The sequence below is a fragment of the Falco cherrug genome, chromosome 1, assembly GCF_023634085.1.
Source record: "Falco cherrug isolate bFalChe1 chromosome 1, bFalChe1.pri, whole genome shotgun sequence".
Classification (NCBI taxonomy): domain Eukaryota; kingdom Metazoa; phylum Chordata; class Aves; order Falconiformes; family Falconidae; genus Falco; species Falco cherrug.
This window is the reverse complement of record NC_073697.1, coordinates 110,690,757-110,710,234: the sequence shown is the minus strand read 5'-3', so window position 1 is coordinate 110,710,234 and position 19,478 is coordinate 110,690,757. Positions and strand designations below refer to the sequence as shown.

The following is a 19,478-nucleotide window of genomic DNA, read 5'->3' as shown; positions in this document are numbered from 1 at the left end:
TAATGCGCCCTATAAAATGGTTTCACATTTAAGCTTGGCAGGGCTTTGTACCTTTCTGGATTTGATGGGGTCCTTTGACAGTTCCTAGAGCTTTCTGGAACTGAGGTTGCAGCCACCTCACTGGACAGGGGACAGCACCGCTCCCCCCGACCTGCGGACCTGTCCCCAGAGCAGCTCCTCATCCTCCTCCTCTTCCTCCTCCTGTCTCCACCTTGCCAGCCAGCTGGTGGAGAGCAGTCTGGTTTGGGCAACAGAGCAAGGGATGGGAGCGCCAGGCTGCGGCGTGGTGGGATGGGATATTAGCAGAGGGAACTGTTTTGTGGGAAGTTTTGTTTTCAGTTTCTCTGCAGCAGCCTGCGCCCCGCAGGAAGGCTGCGCCAGTGCCAGCCTGTGGGCACAGACCCCCGGACGTAACGCCGAGCAGAGAGCCACCAGCACTCGCTGTAGCGCCCCGTAGCTCTCCAGGCACCACCGGTGTTCCCGCAGCCACTGAGCGTGCTGGGTGCTGCAGGGCCGTGCCGGGGGACAGCAGCTCCCCAGCAGGCTGGGGACCCCGGCCGGCTGCTGGCCGTGCCACCTTCACTCCCTGCTCTCGGCAGCTGCTCCTCCCCACGCCGGCAGCCACGAGGATTTTTACTGCTGCTGCCTTCACCGCGGCGGAAAGCACGTGTGCCCTGAAAATCCCGGTTATTCTGGGACCCCGGGTGATGCCAGCGGTGCCCATTACTGTTACCGTCAAAAGCGCAGGCAGGGCTGTTCCCAGCTCCCCTGAAGTGATTTTCTCCTCATGGCTTCAGCAGATGTTCCTGCTCCTTTGCCTTTTTTCCCCGTCATTTTTTTTGTTTTGTTTTTAGGGCAGTCAGGACTTTGCAAGTCGTTTCCTCCAGGGACATGGGCAGGTTTTAGTATTTACGTTTCCAGTATTAGCATTTATTTGTATTTGTGTTTGTTTTTCACGGGCTTTTGAAAGCCTCAGGGAGCCATTTATGGGGCCAAAATAATGCAAGTGCTGGTCTTCTCACAGTATTTCATTTCCTTGATGGTGGAAATGCTACGAGAAGAGCAGGTCTCATGTTATTTTGACCCCATAAATAGCTCCCAGAGGCCCCTTTCTTCCTTCTCCCACCCACTCCCCCCCAAATCAAATATTTAGGTTTCTGCAAAGCTTGACTTCTCAACCCTGGTTATCTTGCTTCAGCAGAAGCAAATTGCAGTTATTACAAAATAGCCAGAGAGTCTATAAGGCCGAATGGGTTTTATATGATGCACAATTTGTTGGCTACTGTACAAGTTCATTAAAGTGTATCATAAGAGGTTGTTTTACTGGTACATTTAAGGAAGTTAATACATCTCGACAGTATATGCATGGGGGAATGCAGATACAATAACCCTCAGACATGCTGGGGCCAAGTCCATTCCTGGCGTAACTCCACCGAAGTAAACGAAATCACTTGCCGGGCAGCCGTGTCCTGCTCTGCCTTGATCCCTTACGGCCGCCGCTGCTCCAGGTTCTCCTGCCGCTCACCCCGTCTTTTGGGGGGGGGATCCCGGGGTTTGCTTCTATTTTGTGTTTTTCAGCCCACGTGTTCCCAGCACAGGGGAACATGGCACGTCTCACCGAGGTCTGGGAAGTATTGCATCTCCTTCCAGCTGCGCCGCAGGGCTCGGCCGCTCCGTCCCAGTGCAGCGCTGCCTGTCCGCAGGGACCTGCCTCTTCTGATACCAGGCAGCCCCACTGCACCATGGTGGCTCCTTCTGCTCTTGTTGGGTCTGTCCAGGCTCCGGGTCTGTCAGAAATCAGCCCGCCCCTCGGTTTTTACCCTGAAACAGGAAGGGTGTCCCTGTGTCATGGAGCTGTTCCTGGTCTTGTCTGAGCTTCCCATGGAGATGGCATTGATGTTCCTGTGCACATGCTTCTGCCATGCCCTGGTCTTCTGCGAGGTCTGGGGGGAAAGAGTAATAGTTTTATATTAAATATATAAATACATATATAAATATATAAAATCATAGTTTGCATAGGAATTCAACTATATTTTTTATTAATGAAACAGCTGGGAAAAAAGTGGAGTACTTTGGGGGAACGTAGGAAAACGTGCTGACTGTGGTGCTAGGGGTCATCCGTGCAGTGCGGGCAGTCCCCGGTGCCCGTGTCATGGCTAATGGCACATCTCTCATGCCCCAGCCGTGTGCGAGAGCCCGGGCGAGGGCAAGAGCCCAATTTCCTGAGCTCAGCGGTGCTCTCTGCTGCAGCGGTCAGGAGTTTTACAATGCTTTCTTAGGTATCAAAATACATGGCTCGTCTGCCTCACCGTGTAATTAGTTCCAGAGCGAGAGAGTTCGCAGTGCGGGGCTGTGTGAGAGCACGGGGACTCGCCCGCCCAGGGCAACGCGTGCGTTTCCCACCCGGAGCCCCTGGGAGGGCAGCTGGGCTGCGGGAGCTGCCTGGGTTTATCCCGACCTGCTCCAAGCCCCGAGCGGGCTCCAAGCAGGCTGGGGGGCTGGAAAACTCTCCCTTCAGTTCCTCTTGGGCCTTTGCATCACTTTTCCCCTCTCTGTTGTCCCTCCCCGTCGCTAACTGAAGGGGGTTGCGCGCCCGACGGCAGCAAGGGGAGCTCGGGGCAGCTGCGCCCGGACGGTTGGCAGGGCAGGAGCGGCGGTGCCAATGGCACGGGCAGGATGGGACCCCAGCCTCCCCAGCCAGGCTCTGCACCCACTGCTCTGCCTCCCCGACGGTCTGTCCGTGCTTTTTTCCCTGGCTGGCATCAGTCTCTGCAGTGCCACCCCCTGGCAGTCCCCCGCAGAGGTGACAAGTGCCGCTGGCTGCAGAAATCCCATAGCCCCCCCCAGAAAGCCACCCTGTGAGCCCGAATTCCCCCACATCCCATCCCACCAGGGTATGCGGTCCTGTAGAAGTCACCGAAGGACAGGCAGGAGCTCAGCCCCACAGAAGCCGGCGGGGCTGTGGGGAAACAAACGCTCCCTCGCTTTTTCCCTTCTTTTGCCGTGGTTACTGGAACCTATTTGCCTGAAAGTCAATTCTAGGTTAAAAAGAGGGAGCGAAGTAGCCCCACGAGGAGTGCAGCAGCGTTTGGGGGAGCCCAGCCTGCCCAGCACCCCGCAGCTCTGACGTGGGACGCTTAACCAAAGCCAGCTGTGTGCCGAGGGAGATAAAAGCCCCAAATCAGACAGGATAAGCACAGTATTAGTGTGGGATACGCCACTCATTTCTGATTTAAATTACTGTTTTTACTTCCTGAACTCATGGGAGAGTAAGGATGTGAGGAAAATGAAGAGGTTTAGACATGGACATTCCTTCACCAAATACTGGCAAGAAACCGTGATTAATACAGCTGAAGTCATTATCATCACTGCTTGTAGGGTGACTGGTTTCCTGCTGATTTGTTTTTCATGTATCCTGGGCAGATTATCTCCATTGCAAGTTACCTCCGTGCCAAAGGATTAAATCCCCTCACCCTGGTTTGCTAGGTGTGCGCTCGCCTGGCTGCGTCCCTGCGGTGCCCAGGCAGCAGACGGGAGCTGTGCGGCGTGCAAGGATGCTGGGGCAGGATGCTTTTTGTTATACCGAGGAACCGACTTTCTGCTTTTGGTGCACAGATAGGTCCTTATCAGGGAGTCCTGTTGCAGCAAAAGGACTGTCGTGGTGTTTGCAAAAGGTTAAATATCCCTGCGTGAGACAGAGGTGTGCAGACGGCCAAGGTGCAGTAATGCTGAGCAGAGAGCAAAGCAGGCAGCGCTCCTCCATCTCCTGCGTCTGCATCTTCTTTCCACCCTCATCCAAGCAAAACTTGTGCTGCAGGGACAGGCAAAGCTGCTGCCTCCTCTTCGGGTTTGCCCCCCCGCCCCCATGCCTTACATGCACGCCACTGCGGCACGCAGCAGACCGGAGGGATTTTTCTCTTCCCCCTTCAGCAGCAGAGGAGTTTGCCCAAAGCTTCTGTCCCCATCCCGTCCCCTCCAGCACAGGCTGCGCAGCGGCAGCCAACGGAAGTCGCACTCGGGGCCGCGTGTTGCAACTCGCCAGAACATTTCTTGTAGCCTGTCACCGCGTGTCTGGGAGAGGATTCTTGTCATGTACGTGGGGCTCTGCCTAATCTCACCGCTGCATGCCACCGCTGAGTGCCGGCCGGGGTGATGCTGCCCAGCAGCACTGCTGCACGCTGCCACTGAGTCAACTGTTGGGTTCAAGTGGCTCACAGAGAGGCCACGGTTAGGAATGATGCTCCGCATGCACAAAAATCCTCGTGTTTCAAGATTAGGGAGCAATAAAGGCTTTGGGAGGTCAGCAAGGGGAGATGTCTGGGGGTGTGTGACCAGGAGAGGGAGAGCCATAGTCAGGCCTGTGTTCTTTTTTGCTTTGAGGCACAGCTCAGGCATGTAGGAAAGGGGATATTTTCTCTTTAGCTTGAAAAAGCAGAGTTATTTGTGTCCATTTGTGCAGGATAAAGGGTTGTGGAAAGTCCCTGATGTTCCCAAGGTGGAGAATCGCAGTGGTTGTGCACTGCTGGTACACACCACTGGGAACCGGTGGTGCTGCCACTCCCTGCCATCTCAGCAGCCTTGCTACAGAGGGAAGATGTTCCATCACCTGCCACCGTACCCTCTGCACCCTGCTCAGTTCAGCCGTGGGTATCCCCACTATCGAGTCCTGACATGTCACGAGTCAGCGGCAAGGGGCTGCTCTGCCAGGCAGCATGCGGTGTCTCCGTCCGGCTCCACTAGGAGCCCGGCAGAGGAGTAGAACCAGGAGCTGGGATGCCTCTGGAGTGATTCGTCATATCACCCCAGAAAAGATGGACGAGGAGCAAACGTTAGAGCAATAATACAATAAACAGATTTGTCAATAAAGCGGCCGTCTGGTGGCACTCGGGGTTTCTCTGAAGCGCTAACCAGGACCTGCTCTCTCTTCCCATTGCAGAGCTTCAGCGAGAGGGAAGCATAGAGACGCTCAGTAACAGCTCTGGTTCCACCAGCGGCAGTATCCCACGCAACTTTGATGGCTACAGATCACCCCTCCCGACTAATGAAAACCAGCCCCTCAGCCTTTTCCCCACGGGATTCCCTTAAATTAGCCGAACATCCAAGGAGAGATCCAGACAGGGTAACGAGCCGCCTCTCCGCCTAAACAATCCCAATGTGTCTGTCACCTGCCAGTTCGCCACTGCGCTGGATGGTTCTCGTTACCCTGATAAATATTGACGACTCTTAAACCTTCCTGAAACATACTCACAAAATCTTGACTTTGTGTTCCTGTGCAATATGAAGAGACTCTGTCTTCAATCCTGATAGCTATGCGGCTTCTTTTTTCGCTGTGTTCAGGAAGAGGTTGGTTGAGAAGAAATATTTCTAAGCCATTTTTGGTCAAGCACATGGTTTCACAACCATTCTCTGCTTTTTCGTGTTGAGAGATGAAGGAAACCTCCGCAACTCAGAGGAGCTCTCGCCATTTGCAGAAGTGCCGAGCATTAATGAATGAACTGGAGAGAGTGGAAACTGGAAGACTTTCTGTGGACAGGGTTGATAATGTTATTCCTTCCTCATTGCGTCTCTTGCTGCCCTCCTTCCCCACTGATACTCATCAATGCCAGGAGTATTACAAATGGAAATGTTTCTTTTTGTTCTTCAGAAGAATTCTCTCTGTTGCTCCAGTTTTCTTCTAGTCATGTATTTTAGAAACGTACTTAATTGACTAACTGCAGTCACCAATTTCTCATATTTGGTTATAAAAGTTGTTCACTGGAACTCAGATATCTGTCCAGAAATGCATGTGTCATTGAATAAATCTAAGTTAAACAAGAAACTGCTTAAATGGCAATGTTCGTGGAGTGTTACTGGGCTGGCTGTGGGCTTTGTATATCTTCCTGGACCAGACTATGTGCATATTTACTAACTCGAAGGCTTTAATTAAAGCCATCGGTGGATGTTATGCAGCCAATCTAGCTGGGTTTTGCCTCCCTGCTTTCTTGTCCCTGTGTGCAAGGACAGGCTTTTTAAAAACGAGACTTGGGTGGTGTGCCTTGCACCCCCTTAGCCCCCCTGAAAATCAACACCCATCTCTGTTTGTGTGTCTGACTCCAGCTCCTCGCGCTGCTCGGGGTCCTGCTTCTCCATCCCACAGGCTGCGGTGGGACGAGGACCAGGCGTGCTGGACGCAGAAGCACCCACCCCCATCTGTTGCGTTACAGGATCACATATAAGAGGTTTGGCAGAGCCCGTATGGCTGCCTGAACCTGTATACCCTGCTGAACGCACACAGGCAAACCTAGCGCCGCATAACTCTGCTGATAAAACAGTCATGGGCTCACACATAGTAACCACATGAATTCCTACATCTCAGCCAACTTGTGTCGAGAAGCAGAGAGTGAGATGGGACTGTCAGCTTATGAAATTTCCTTCCCACTACTTGTTTTTAATAGAAGCCGTTTGAGTCATGGCAATGAGAGGAAACTATCTAAACCCACAAATCTTTTCACACTCTCAGAGCTTAAACCAGCCACGCTGAGTGATGCAGAGCCGACCACCCTCTTCCTACTCCATCCCCAAACACCAAATACCAAATTCAGTCTTGGGCTTGATTTTTTTGTTGTTGTTCTTAACTGTAATGCAGCAACTCAGATCTCAGAAGCTTTTTTTTTTTTTCCCCTCTCTCTTCAGGCTTGGAAACCACTAATAAAAACTGAGAGTCTGCAGCAGTAATTTCAGTTTCTTGCTTGGTTTTCAGTCAGTCCTTTCTCAAGAAAAAAAAAAAAAAAAACCTTCCTTGGGATGAAATCAGAGGAGAGTTCGCCCGTAAGTAAGTACTCACAGCTCCAGCCCGCTGGCTGTATCTGCCGTAATGCTGTGTTTCTTTTATGTCTGTAAAATAATGGCTTGAAGTAAGGGGCTGAGGGTAGGGCTGGCACTGCAGACAAATGGGACCACAGGGTCAAGTCAGTCCACACCAGTCAGGATTTTTTAACACAGTTCAAGCCAAGGTCAGCTCCAAAAGTTCAAACAAAATCCAGATTAACACATACAGAAGGGATTGTGTTGTCACCGTGATGCTTGTTTCCTTTCATGCTTTCCAAGGAGCAGCCGTAAGGGACAAAGTTCTTGCAAAGGAAGGAAGAGGGCTCTTCTCCCTGCTGCCCCGGACAGCTTGCTTGCTGGTTCGTACTGAACACACAAAGTAGGATAGCACATAACGCAGAGTGGTGTCACTGGAAATGTATTTGTTGTTGGCAGGCATTAAATCACTTTTTATAAGTGCTGCAATATGGCCATGTGGAAATTCCCAGTCTGCAAGAAGCTCCTTTGAATCAGGATGTTTTGTTTAAAGGAGGGGGGGGGGGGGGGGAACCCTACAAACTGGGGCTGTACCAAAATATTTTCAGTCTGGTTCATTGAAAAGAATGTCCTAAATTCCCCACTGTTGATAGCCCCGTAGCCAAACTGTTAAAAAAACCTAGAGCTTAAAAAAAGGGAAAGAAAAAAAAAAAAACAAAAACAAGCACTGCTATGAGGTGGCTAATTTAACTTTAATTTGATACTTTCACAGATGACCCAGCAGAATAACCACTGAGTTCCAGCTCTTCAATGAGCCAGTGAAAACTGAGTGTGTTGCAATGATAACTCCATAGGGTCTGACACAAGGATGACTCTATAAGGTCTGATACAACCATAACTATAGGATCTGATACAGTAACTCTGTAGGGTCTGATACAACAATAACTCTGTAGGGTCTGATTCAGCACGTCCGTGCACGCCTGCTCCCACCGATGGCCCCTTCCTTTAGTGCACATACAGAAGCCCCCCATTTCAAGGGGGTGCCACATGCTTTCCTGCAGCAGCACCTTCCCTCCACCTTACCCTCGGCCGCAATCCTCTTGTCAGGCACCAGGAGAGAATATTGCTGCTCCTTGATAATGTCTAGAAGCTGCTCCTAAGGGAGGTTTGCCCCTGGCTTTAATGCAGCCAGGTTTTCAGTCTAGGGACCTGATCCAAACCCCACTTAAAGCAGAAGTAGCCGGAGGCTCGTAGTCTTCACAGGACTTCAGACAAGTGTGTCCCGTCATGGTGGAAATTATCCAGGTGAGTTTCTGAAATGCCAGTTTTTCAAATGCAGCAGCTGGCGGGCAGTCACAGGCAGCCCAGCAAGAATGTTGTGCCATGATATAAACCACTGGCTCCAAAAGAGCCCAAAAGACATGCCGGACTCACAGGTTTTTAAACTGTTTCCAGTAGTAGTAAGCAGCGGCCTCCTGCTGAGTTCAAAAGGCAAAACGTCTCATTTAAAGCAGGGCGGACTGTATATCACCCTGCGCATAAAGTGGAGCTCTTCTATTAAAAGTTGAGTTCAGATTTCATGAATTAACATGAAATATTGCTTTCTTATCCTACCCTGGTTTCTGTAATACACACATGTAGTGGGCTTAAATCATGGGAGGGGAGTATTTTGCTGGTTGCAAAGTGGAAAGCCAAAGGCTCTCCAAATGCAACAGCTGGAAGGTCAAATGCAGTCGGCTGTCGGTACCAGGGGGTCCGTGGGGCACGTGGGGCTCCAGCTTCGTTGGCTTTGCTCGCGGAGCTCAGCCCTGCTGGAGCGTGGTGCTCTGCCCCAGCAGTGCCAATCCAGCCCATCCTGCTAGCCGTGCCCCCGTGGGCGCAGCTTCTGGTGGTCCTGCCCCCAGCCCCTCAGCCAGCCCCAGAGCAAAGTTTTCTGGTGATGAAGCTGGGAGAAGGCAGGCCAGCGAGGGGAACCGATCAAGGGCAAAATACCGCCGAGATCTCTGTCCTCCTGCCCTGTCAAAGAGCCCCGAGAAGACTTTTGCTGCAAAGTGCAGCTGTGAAATCCCCAGACCTGCTCCCCCTCCTCTCTGCACCTCCAAGCATGGGGGCAAACACAGGGTGCTTTCACCCAGGCTTCTTTAGTAACTTTCGGAGAATCCAAACTGCATCTGCGCCACGTCCCTGCATTTATTTTCTCGCTTCTCTGCTCTGGCTTGTTTCTGTGCAGGGTAGGAAAGTTTGCGCCATTTCCTGTTGTCTTTCCCTTATGCTCCTGAGATATTGTAAAAATGTTCGGTATCCTCCAGTAGGTTGTAATCACTTCACCCTAATGTTTCACAGCTGCTAAGTGTAACTTTAAACCCAACCATCTGAGTGCTTACAATTAGCGAGTCAATGGAGCCGAGATCAGCTCTTTGTGATTGCAAAAAGAGAAAATAAAACTTTTTTATTTTCCAAGATTTAATAGGGTAAAATGGGAACAAAAGTTGTGGAGATGAGGGGTTTTTTAATGCAATAAATGATTAGTGGCTTATGTGCTAGGAGAAAATAATTGAATCCACTGCTTGGCCTGCTTCACAGATGGAAAAGGCACCAGGACAAGCACGTGTCAGCAGTGGCAGCGCCTCTGTCCTGGGAACTGCAGGAACCCGCTGTCAGACCCGCCGCTCTCGTTTGTCGGAGTGCACCGGTGAGAGCAGAACCAGCAGGGCTCCAGGGGCTTCAGGTGCCACATTGCCGCAGCCCTGACGGCGCTGGGAGCGAGGCCAGGGAAAACCATCGGCTGGGCCAAAACGCACACGGCTGGTGAGGCGGCTGTGGGGCAAAGGCAGCCGCTGAAAGCTGGGCTGATGGCTACGGAGAGGGGCTGCCTGGCTCCCTGCGCAGAGATGGTGGCCACGGCCCCACGCAGCTTCGTAGCCAAAGCCAAAGCGAGGGGCAAAGCAGCAAGCACGCATGCCGGGACATGGGACATCACGCCATCATAAGATGGGGACATCAGCAGGGACCCCTGATCGGCAGGGACCTGTTGATGGCCCCATTTTATGCAAAGCTGTTTGTAAACACGTTCTGAGCCTTTCATAAAACAGCACAGGGGCCGCTTAATCTCATGCTGTTCCTTAACTTTACTTGATACAAGCGTAAACTGAGCCTCGTATTGAAGAGTCTTCCCAGCACACCAGGGTGGAACCTCCTTTGGCTGACGGTACGGGGTTTGCTCCCGCTCCAGCATGTGTTGGGAGCAGGTTTCAATTATACCCGAAAGTGCCTTTACCCTGGTGAAAGCAAAGGGCAGGTCGCAGCAGGGGTAACAAGTCCCCAGCTCCAGAGCTGGAGCATGGACGCAGCAGAGTTGCTGCCTCCCACGTCCTGTGCAGTGCCTGGCTGCACCCTCGTCCCAGCGCTGTCTGCAGGTGGGGACAGCGTTTGAGCTGACTTTTCCCACCGCAGGACAGGGCCTGGGGGACATGCTGTGTGTCCCCTCCGCCTGCAGACACGCAGCCGGTCCTGGCTCTGCCTGAGCATTGGTACTGCCCCATCCAATGCCAGCCTGTCACGGACTGGGCTCGGATGTAGTTAGAAGCTGTGTGTCCCGTTAGCGTGTTCCCAGGCTGAATTTTTGCCTTTCTTGGGAATTTCTGCTGCAGGAAATTAGGGGAAAATACTGATGGCCCCAGGCAGATTGTGGGCAGGTGACAGGCATGGGTGTTATCTGAGCAAGCCAAGGTAAGGTGCCTGTGCATGGCCTGTGTGTGCTGTTGCACTGGGGCCATTCCTGCAGCAGCGGAGCTGCCTGCCCCACGCCGTGCCAGGGACAGCCCTGCACCTGTGGCCAAGGCCCCGTGAGCCAGGTCGTGCAGGGTGCCCAGCTATTGCTGGGAACTACTGATGCTCAGCAGTTCTTCGCATGCGCTCAGCACCTTGCAGGATCTGGCTGTCTCAAAGGTGGTGGCTCCATCCTCCATGAGCTCATCTCCCAGCCACTCTGGCTGGGGCAACTGCAGGAGGGTGACCACTGGCCTCGCTTGGGTGGTCACTGCAGCGGGCAGGGTCGGGGGCTTGCAGCCTCCCCGCCTCCTTCCCTCCATCCCGTCAGGTTTTATCGTGTCCCTGGGGATGGGCACAATGCAGAAGGGATGCTGCTTCCTGAGAGCCCTCCCTCTGTGGGAAGCACTCCTGCCACCTGACCATAAATACTAATTAATAGCAAAGCCCTGGTCTAGATCAAGGAGGAGGCTCTGAATTTTCTTGTGAACTTCACTGTCTGAAAGGTATCTTAAATATTCTCTAGCACTCAGGCTATCAGTAGGTCAATTATACAGTGAGCAGTCATACGAAGTTAATTTCTAATTTAATACAATGTTAAAAGGTTGTCAGGTTAAAATCTAATCTATAAACAAGACACGGAACGTCTCTTTAAAACAAGTGTCATGAACCAGTCCTGGCTCAAACCACAGGCTGCTGCTTCTTTTATAGGATGTAATTACTTCCCAGTGAGTATTTACAATATTATTATAGGATGGTAATAAAAGGCCAGTGCTGGCCGTGCCCGCGCAGCAGCTCTGTGCCAGCTGGGCGCTAATCCTGCTCCCCCTGGCCCCTCTGCCTCCGGCCCCTTCTCCGCGGAGGTAAGAAGTGCCGGCTCGTGGGGCTCTGCTCCTGCTCCATACCGTGGGAAGCAGGATGGGGGAAGAACCAGTTGTGTTTTCGCTTAAATACACCTCGGGGTCAGGGTGACGGGGACCCCCCGATGTGTTTTGGAGGGACCACAAGGAGGAGGGCTCACCAGCACTGCAGCATTTCACCAGCCCCTGCGATGTGCCGTACCTGCCGGTCCTGGCTGGAAATGATGGGCGAGTGTGTTCATTTTTCAACAACCTGGGGAAAGGACTTTGGCAGGGTTTCACCGCGGGCTGAAGGTTACAAGCCACATTCAGACCAGCGGCTTCATTGAAGCAGAAAACCAGAGGCAGCACCTGCAGCTGGGGTGAAGAGCTGACCCTGTGCCCTGCCCCATCCCCCCACCTCACACCCTCTCCCCCGACTCCCTCCGTGGGCAGGACACGGGCAGGGAGGACCGGGCACATCCCACTGCCTTTCCTCCCAACCAAGGGATGCCCACACTGCAGCCACCTCTTGAGGTACGTTGAATTTTTCTCCTTTTGCTGTTGGAAGGGGAAAGTCTAACTGTCATATGGGAGCAATGGCATCGTCCCACCCGGGCAGCCAGCCGGACCACAAGACTCCTGCACCTGGTAGTCCATGGTGGCTATGGGAGCCGGGCACAATCAGGATTGCCCTTGCCAGGCTCAGCTGAAAATCACCGCGTGTCACCCCGCTGTAGGTTGTGTGATTGGCTTTGAAATCACGTGGGTTTATTTTCCAGGAGGAATCTCAGTGGCTCCAAAGCTTTGGATCAGATGTGGCCATGCCTGAGCTCTTCTGTACGCCCATGAAGCCCTGCAAGGTGGGTTTTTGTAAAGAAGAGGAAGATTTTGATAGGAGTGGGTGACGCCCACAGCAAGGGCTGTGGGGACACATGGGGTGATCTAATACCAGAGCTGAAATGGAGGGAGGTGGCGATGTGCTGGTCTGAGCCGGCCTGCAGAGCTGCAAGGGATGCGTGGGCTCATTGCAGTGGCCCCTCCGCTGGCCAGGACTCCTTCCCTTCCCTTCCCTGAGTTTTCTGGTAAATTCTGCTGCTCTTTGTAATTGAGAAAAGCTGCTGCTGCACATCTGCGCAGGCACTGTCCGCTCGGAGCTGGCTGCCAGGGTTGTTAGTGCTCGCCATGGCGGGGCTTTGATGTGCGCGTGATTCACAGGCTGGGCCGGGGCCGCCCCACAGATGCTGCCCCTGGGTGCTGCGGGACCGCACGCCAGGTGGGACAGCACCCACCGCATCCGTGCCAACAGCGGCCCCCGCTCCCAGTGCCCCGTGTCTCCTCGCCAGGGCTCGGGAGGTGACCCTTGCTGCTCCCCTCTGCAGAGGACGGTACCCGGGGGCACGGGGGGCGGGGGGCTCAGGTGCTCCCCATCACCCCCTAGCGCACGAGGGGCAGAGGGCTGGGGGTGCCTCCGCGCCGGCCACCACGGCACAGCCCCACCTTGGCAGCACGACGCGAGCGGTGGGAGCAGCAGAGCCCTGGGCTGGGGGCTGGCGGAGCCGCACACCAGGGCTTTGCTCTGCGGGCACGGGGCGGCACGGGGAGCGCAATCTGTGGCCTTAATCCCGCCGTGTCCTGCGCGCTCTCAAATCCCCTTCACTTCAATGAGCGCTTGTAGTGTCAGGCCTGCGCCAGGCGAGACAGCACGCGGGGACGGCAGGGAGGATTTGCTCAAGAGGCACTGTTTTTAAGGTGAGATTTGAAGGATGGAAGACAGATGGCAACTGGAGAGGACAAACGGATCAAGTGAAGGGTTTGTTTTCAGCATGGAGGGGAAAACACAGGAGGGAATTGCTGCTGGCTACAAAATGGGGGCTATTAATACCTGCAGCGTCTCGAGCTCCGCACTTAGCCTGGCAAGCCAGGACCCTCACGGGGCACCCACGGCGGGGGCAGGCATCGGCCCCTTTGCGGTGCAGGAGTGTGTTTTTTCTGCTGAGATGAATTGATCCCAGCGCAGTGCTGAGTGTACCCAGACAAAGCCGGGAGCGGGGTTATTAGCCAGCCGGCGGCCCTGCCATTGTCCCCACTATCTTTTCTTCCCTTTCAGCCTCCCTCCCCGTGGCCCAGGTCTCAAAGACCATGTGTCAAGAGATTAGTGACCTGCACGAAGGGCAATTGCTTGCTTTGTGCTGGCAGCCCGGCGTCGGGGCTGTTATTTACTTGTTATTTGGTGCTGCTTCCCTTGAGGTATCCATGGAAAACAGGCTGGAGAGCAATCTGCTGGGCTGCAGAGCACACAAGGGCCAGGGGCTGGGAGAGGAGGCACTTCAGGGTGCACTCTGCGTGCCCAGACCGAGACCCCCGAATCCCCTGGGGCAGCCAGTGCAAGAGCCCAGCACCTCCAGAGAAGCCAGGGAAAAGCTGGGCAGTGGGAAAATGAAAGGCAGCACAGAGGTGCCCAGGCACCTCAGCGGGCACGGTGCTGGAGCCAGGACCATGATGGGGCCTTGCCATACAGTGGATTGGGTTTGCAGACTTGTTTTAAAAATTAAAAGATGGGAAGAGTCAGTCCTGTCTGTAGAGCCCCACTCCACCTTTCCGTGCCTCTGACAGATTGCGGCTCAGAGTGCTGGGGTTTTGAGAAAAGGTGAATAAAAATTATGAGGATTGGTCATTTGGGTATACATCAAATTTGTTCATGATGAAACACCCACAAAACAGACAGGTGCAATAAGGCGGCGTTTTTCCTGCCGATGGCCAGCTCATGCTTTATTCTGGCTCGTTTATTTTCTCAGCAGCGAAACCCACTCTCCAGTAAACACCAGACAGTGATTTTCTGCAATCCTAAAAGTCAAACCTAGACCAAAACCACAACTCACGTGATGTGGCAACAGCGGCGTCAGATCCTGCTTTAGATGTGATTTCAAACCCATTCCCAGTTCGGTCTGAAGCAGCCAGGCCGGGGTGGGAGCCCCCGCCAGCCTGCGCACCCAGGGGCATTTCACTCGCCCCTCCTTCGGCGCTAGGACTCCTGTCCAGCACCCCAAACCGAGAGAAGGGGGGTGCTGGCAGCGCAGGGCCCCTGCCCTGTGGAAGGGATGGAGCCAGCTGGGCTGGGTGACCCCCATGGGGCTGGGGGCTGCCCTGCGCCTTCGCCCTTCCAGGGCCAACCGGGGGGGGACTGCACCCCCCGTTTAAAAATCAAAGGAAGGAGGGAGAGAACCCGGGGGGCAGGACACAGCCTGCGACATCCCCTGCCCCACGGGTTTTGCTGCACGAGCGGGGTCCCATTGCCCAGAGGGGGGATTGCTGGGGGCCCGCGGAGGTTGCGCCGGATGCGGACCCCCCCATGGTTTCCCCTCCGCTCCTGCCGCTGTTCCTCTCGCTTGCACGGAGCCTGCGGGGCAGCCCCGAACCGCATCTCCATCCTGCCGAGAGGGTGGGCGGGGGCCCCGCAGCGTTATTCCCTCCTGATAACGCCGTCGGCGAAGCTCTTTGGAATCGGTTTGAGGGGCGGCCCGGACGCGAGGGCAGCCCCGGCTTCGCTCGGGAGCCCGGGCGGCAAGCGGGACCCGTTACCGATAAGCGCCGATACGGCCCTCGACGCCGAGGGGGGACGGACACCGACCGCTGGGGTTCCAGCGTGGGGCGGCCCGACGGAGCTGGGGGCTCTGCGCCTCCCTTCCCCGCGGGAGCCGAGCCGCGGTCACGCGTGGCGGGGGTATGGGGGTAGGGGGGGTGGGCTCGCCCCCAGCCCCATCCCATGACGGCGATGAGGAGGCGGTAATGCCATTAGTCCGGGGATTACGGGCCCGCGCCGGGATGTGACACGCTTTCTCAAATGGAAGTTTTTTAAACAGAAGGATTTGCATGATCCCCCCCCCGAGCCCCGTCCCCGTCCCCGCCCGCCCCCCGCGGTGCCCGCTCGGGTTTCAGGCCGCGGCCCCCCCCGCGCTGGCCCGGCCCGGCCGGGGCTCCCGGCGCCTTTTAAGGCAGCGGGCTCGGTGCTCGCGAGGCGCCGCGCCCCGACGTGGGGAGCCGGGGTGCGCGGCCGGGGGGCAGCCCGCCCCACGCAGGGAGGGCCCTCCCCAATTAAAATAATAGTAATAATAATAATTAGAAAAAAATCAATCCAGCGGCGGGGCTGAGTGGGCTCCCGGATCAAAGCGGCGCGGAGGTAACGAGGGCGGGGTGCGGGAGGGGCGCGGAGGTTGCGCCCCCCCCCCAGCGCGGGGTGCGCAGCGGCCACCCGGCCGGGCCGGGGTCAGTCGCCGCCCGCCCTGACAAACAGGCTGGAAAATGTGTTTATAAATTGTTCAAACTCTGGATAAACTTCAGCGGCGTTTGTGTCTGCGTCTCCCCGCCTGTTGTTATTTTCCAGAAATCTGGATTACTGGAAATATTTTCTTTAAAGCTGGAGCGAAATCTAAACAGTCTGAGGGCAGGGGGAGCTCGGGGGGGCGGCCCGGGGGCTGCCGCGCTGGCGGGGCTCCTCGGGTTTCCCTCGCCGGGCCGCGCACGGACGGGGCGCCCGGCTCCGCGGCCGCGTAGCGGGAGGAGGGAGGAGGGCGGACGGCGGCGCCGGGGCCGGTGTCGGCTCGAGCAGCTCTCGGTGCCGGTCGGTAAAAGTGCCTCGGGCGGGCCCCGGTGCCCGGTACAACCTGGGATGTGCCCACACAGCGCGGCCGCACGCCGGCCCCGCCACCGGGCACCGGAGCACCGGGGGGGCGGGGGGTTTCCCGAGGGTAGGGGGATTCCCACCCCGCCGAGGGGTGTGGGGGGAGATGCGGCGCCCCGGGAGGAAGGGAGGCGGAGGAGAGCTGTCCCTGATGCGGGTGGGTGAGAGCAAACGAGGGCAGCTTCATGTTTATTTCCCACTCCGGGCCAAGCGGGGCCGGGGAAGCTGTCGGGGCAGCCGCTCCCCGCCCCCTCCCCGCCTGCCCCACGGCCCAGCGGTGGCGGGGCCGGACCGAAGGGGGAGGCCCCGGGGCTGAGCGGGCCCGCCAGCCGTCGGGCCTCTCCTGTGGGGCGAAGGGCTCCTGCCGGGCCCTTCTGTCTGTCCATCCTCAGGTCCCTCTGTCCAGCTGCTCCCGGGCTAGCAGCGCAGAGCCCAGCCCAACGGCACCGTCCCCCTCCCTCCACGGAGGGCCTTTTCCCACCCCCGGGTGGGTCCCCCCCCAGCTCGGAAAGGTGCGAGCGGCCTTTTCTCCGGCCCCGCCGGGCTGCCCTCCCCAGGCCCCGGGGGTAGTCCCCTTGCCGTGGCATCGGGGCCGGGAAAGGGGCGGCCCGACGGCTCGCCTTTGGCACGGAAAAAATCCCCTCGGCCTGGGAGCCAGAGCGCCCGCGGCCGGTGCGCCCCACGCAGCCCCGTCGGGGGGCAGCGCTGCCCGGGGCGCGGGGCCGCCGCAGCCCGGTGGAGCCGGGAGGAGGGGAAGGCGGAGGCCCGGCTGCTTGTGAGAATTGTTATTTTTCATCAATCACCCGCAATTTGTGTAAGTGCCCCGGACAGGACACCAGCCGTCCTGCTGGCTGGGGTCACGGAGACAGCACAGCGATGGAGAAGAGCAAATTGCATTTGCTCACCAGCTCACAGATCCAAATTACGGCCCTCGCATGGCGCGGGGAAGGGAGCGAAAGGTCCATGTGACATGAGGGAAATATGAAGGACTTTGACAGGTCTTAAACGGCCTGGCGCCAAGGCCTAAGTCTACCGGCTAAAAATAGAAAAGGGATGATGAGTGGAGATGGGCAGAGATGAAAGGGGAAAAGCGAGCAGGGCCGCGCTGCGGAGCGGGTGGTGTGCGGGGGCAGCCTGGACGGGACAGGCCCCCCCAGCCCGGCCGCCACCATCCCAGCCCGGGGACCGCTCGCCAGCACGGCGCTGGGCCCTGGGGGAAACCCTCCCTTGGAAGGGGGCTGTGCGGGGACACCTCTCGTTCCCGACCCCCGGGGCAGGGCTGGCCTCGGTGCCAGGGGCTGCTGGCTCCTCTCTCCCTGCCTGGTGCCCAGTCATGGACGGGGAGGACGGGACGACACCGGGCAACCACAGGCATGAGTCCCCCGCACCCGTCGAGCCGGTGGCCGCGGCCGGACCTGCCCCGAGCAGCGGGTGCCCCGGTCCCCGTTAGGCCCCGCCACCGGCCGTCCCATCGGCGGGCGCCGCTACAGAGGCTCGGGGAGACGAGGCTGCTCTGGATCGGTTTTATTCTGCAGGCGAGGGCGGTTGCGACGTTAGAGCGGTGCGGGGGGCGCGGCGCGGGACCCCGGGCCCGGGGCAGGAGGAGAGACGACCTTTACTCGTGGGGGCCCGGCTGCCTCCAGGCCCCAACGGGTCGGTCCCCGCGTCTGCCTTCGGAGCGCCGGGCTAGGGGTCTACGGGAGAGCCGCCCCCGGCGTGGGGCGATGCCGTCCCGGGGGCGGCGCAAGGCTCCGGCTTTGCTTTGCGAGGGGGAATTAAAGAAAGAAAAAAAAATACAAGCAAGCCCCTTTTTTTGCTAAAGCTGCCGTCAGCAGTTTTCCGTGGCGGCAAGGAAGCAAAGTCCAAATCGGGTCTAAATTTCAGTCCCCGCTCCCCGTTCCCCGTTCAATGGTCAGCGGGACCCCCCCGGCCCCGCCGCCCGGGGCAGCCCCGGGGGGGGCCACGCTGTGCCCGCCTCGTCAGGCGCGGTGCGGGGCCGGGCGGCGCAGGCAGAGATGAACCTGCCGCGGGACACGGGCAGGTTCTGGGCGCCTCGGCGGAGCGCCCGGGGCTTGGCTTTGGGATCGGCGGGGCACGGCAGCGCGGGCAAGGATCGCTATCGGCGGGATGAACCGGGGGGGGCGGGGGGGGCTAAAGAGATGTCGGGGTGGGGAGGGGGCACCCAGGAGTCCCCGCGTCCCACCCCGCCCGAGGTGCAGCCACACGCGGCCCCGTGGGCTCCGAACTGCAGCAACCGCGCCTCGCTGCGCATCCGCGGAGCGAGAGGGCCGGGGGTGTGGGGGGGCAGGCCGGGGGCCAGAGGAGGGGGCCGGCCCTCACCCCCCCGCCCCGTCCCGCCTGGGCGCAGCGGAGGCGGCGGGAGCAGGAGCCTTGGAAGGATGGCAGGGCGCTTTTTGAAGATTTGGGGGTAAATATGAAGTGACAAGAGACGGGTCTTTATTGTGAGGGCTCAGCCGCCTGGCGCCAGGGCCCTCTTCAGCCACCGCGGCCCTCAGTTAATCAGCGCAGATCTCCAAACCGACCTCTCCGCGGGGACACCCACCGCGCCTGCCGCCCCCCCGGGCCCCGGCGCGGCGGGACCGGCCCTAATCCCTCTGCAAACAGCCCCAGAGTGTCCCCCCTCCTCCTTATCTGCCTCACACACACCCCCGCCCGGGTAAACAGCCCCTCCGGCCGGGCACAGCCGCACCGGCCCCCGGCCGCGCACTCGACGCGCCCCGACGGCGCGGTCTGTGCCTCCGCCGTGGGCGCGGGGCTGCGGAAGGGTCCACCACCACCCCCCAAACCTCCGGTCGGGGCGGCTGCCGGCAGGGCGGGGGGCGACGGCAGGGAGCGACTCACCCGCGCTGGAGGTCGCCGCTCGGGGCCTCCCCGCCGCCCGCAGCTCTCCGCCGGGCCGCGCTCCCGGCGGCCGCCCCGGCGGCGGTGCGCGGCGCTGCGCGGTTGTGCGCGGAGCGACGGGCGGGGCGCGCCCCACCTCGATCCGCTCTCCAGGATCTGTCGTAAGACGGCAGCCGCCGAGCTCCCCCGGCCGCTCCCCCCTGCCCCGGCCCGCCGCCCCCGCAACGCCCGGCGGGCCCCTCTGCCGCGCCCCCCCGCCCCCGAGGCTTCGGCCCGGGCTGCCCCGGGCGCCGCTCCCCGCTCCGCCGAGGCGGCTCCGCGCCGGCCCCGCACCGGCGGCGGCCGCTCCCCGGCCGCGGCGCAGCCAGGGCTGACCCGGTATGCGGAAAGGAGCCGGGGGTGGGATTTCGAGCACTTTTCTCTGTCATTGGTTAATATTTTATTCTGTTGACATGTTTTCTTACTGCCGATGCTTCCGACACCTTCTTCTTCCCCCCCACCTCTTTTTTTTTTTTTTTTTTTTCCTTCTTCCTTTCCTCCCTCCC

The 19,478-nt window shown here is 58.1% G+C and overlaps 3 protein-coding genes across 10 annotated transcripts in view; 1 reads left to right on the top strand and 2 right to left on the bottom strand.

Annotated features, from left to right (window-relative positions):
* The window catches only part of BCAS3 (BCAS3 microtubule associated cell migration factor), a 370,223-nt gene extending 364,405 nt beyond the window's left edge, over positions 1-5,818 (top strand). For 7 of the 8 annotated variants that reach the window (XM_055719601.1, XM_055719623.1, XM_055719580.1 and 4 more), the window contains one exon: positions 4,937-5,818. In XM_055719601.1, coding sequence (XP_055575576.1) covers positions 4,937-4,973 — 37 coding nt within the window. In that variant the 3' untranslated portion in view covers positions 4,974-5,818. The remainder of the gene's footprint in view (positions 1-4,936) is intronic. The other variant, XM_055719632.1, reaches the window with a different exon arrangement.
* On the bottom strand, positions 1,239-19,443 carry LOC129736751 (translation initiation factor IF-2-like). Its single transcript, XM_055719700.1, has 2 exons — positions 18,934-19,443; positions 1,239-1,943 (listed from the first exon to the last, which is right to left on the bottom strand). Exons 1-2 carry the CDS (start codon positions 19,359-19,361, stop codon positions 1,847-1,849), a joined length of 525 nt encoding a protein of 174 aa, XP_055575675.1. The 5' UTR covers positions 19,362-19,443; the 3' UTR covers positions 1,239-1,846.
* Positions 15,312-18,937, bottom strand: LOC129736749 (collagen alpha-1(I) chain-like). The gene has a single exon (XM_055719691.1). It carries the CDS (start codon positions 16,656-16,658, stop codon positions 15,699-15,701), a length of 960 nt encoding a protein of 319 aa, XP_055575666.1. The 5' UTR covers positions 16,659-18,937; the 3' UTR covers positions 15,312-15,698.
* Positions 19,444-19,478: the final 35 nt, after the last annotated feature.

Bases quoted from the DNA above. Each gene is read 5' to 3' on its own strand.
- LOC129736749 (XM_055719691.1), bottom strand. From the start codon at position 16,658: ATGCCACGGCAAGGGGACTACCCCCGGGGCCTGGGGAGGGCAGCCCGG.
- LOC129736751 (XM_055719700.1), bottom strand. From the start codon at position 19,361: ATGACAGAGAAAAGTGCTCGAAATCCCACCCCCGGCTCCTTTCCGCAT. The intron at 1,944-18,933 runs GTGAGTCGCTCC...CTTTCCCCCCAG, and splicing joins AGCGGCGACCTCCAGCGCGG to ACCTCGCAGAAGACCAGGGC.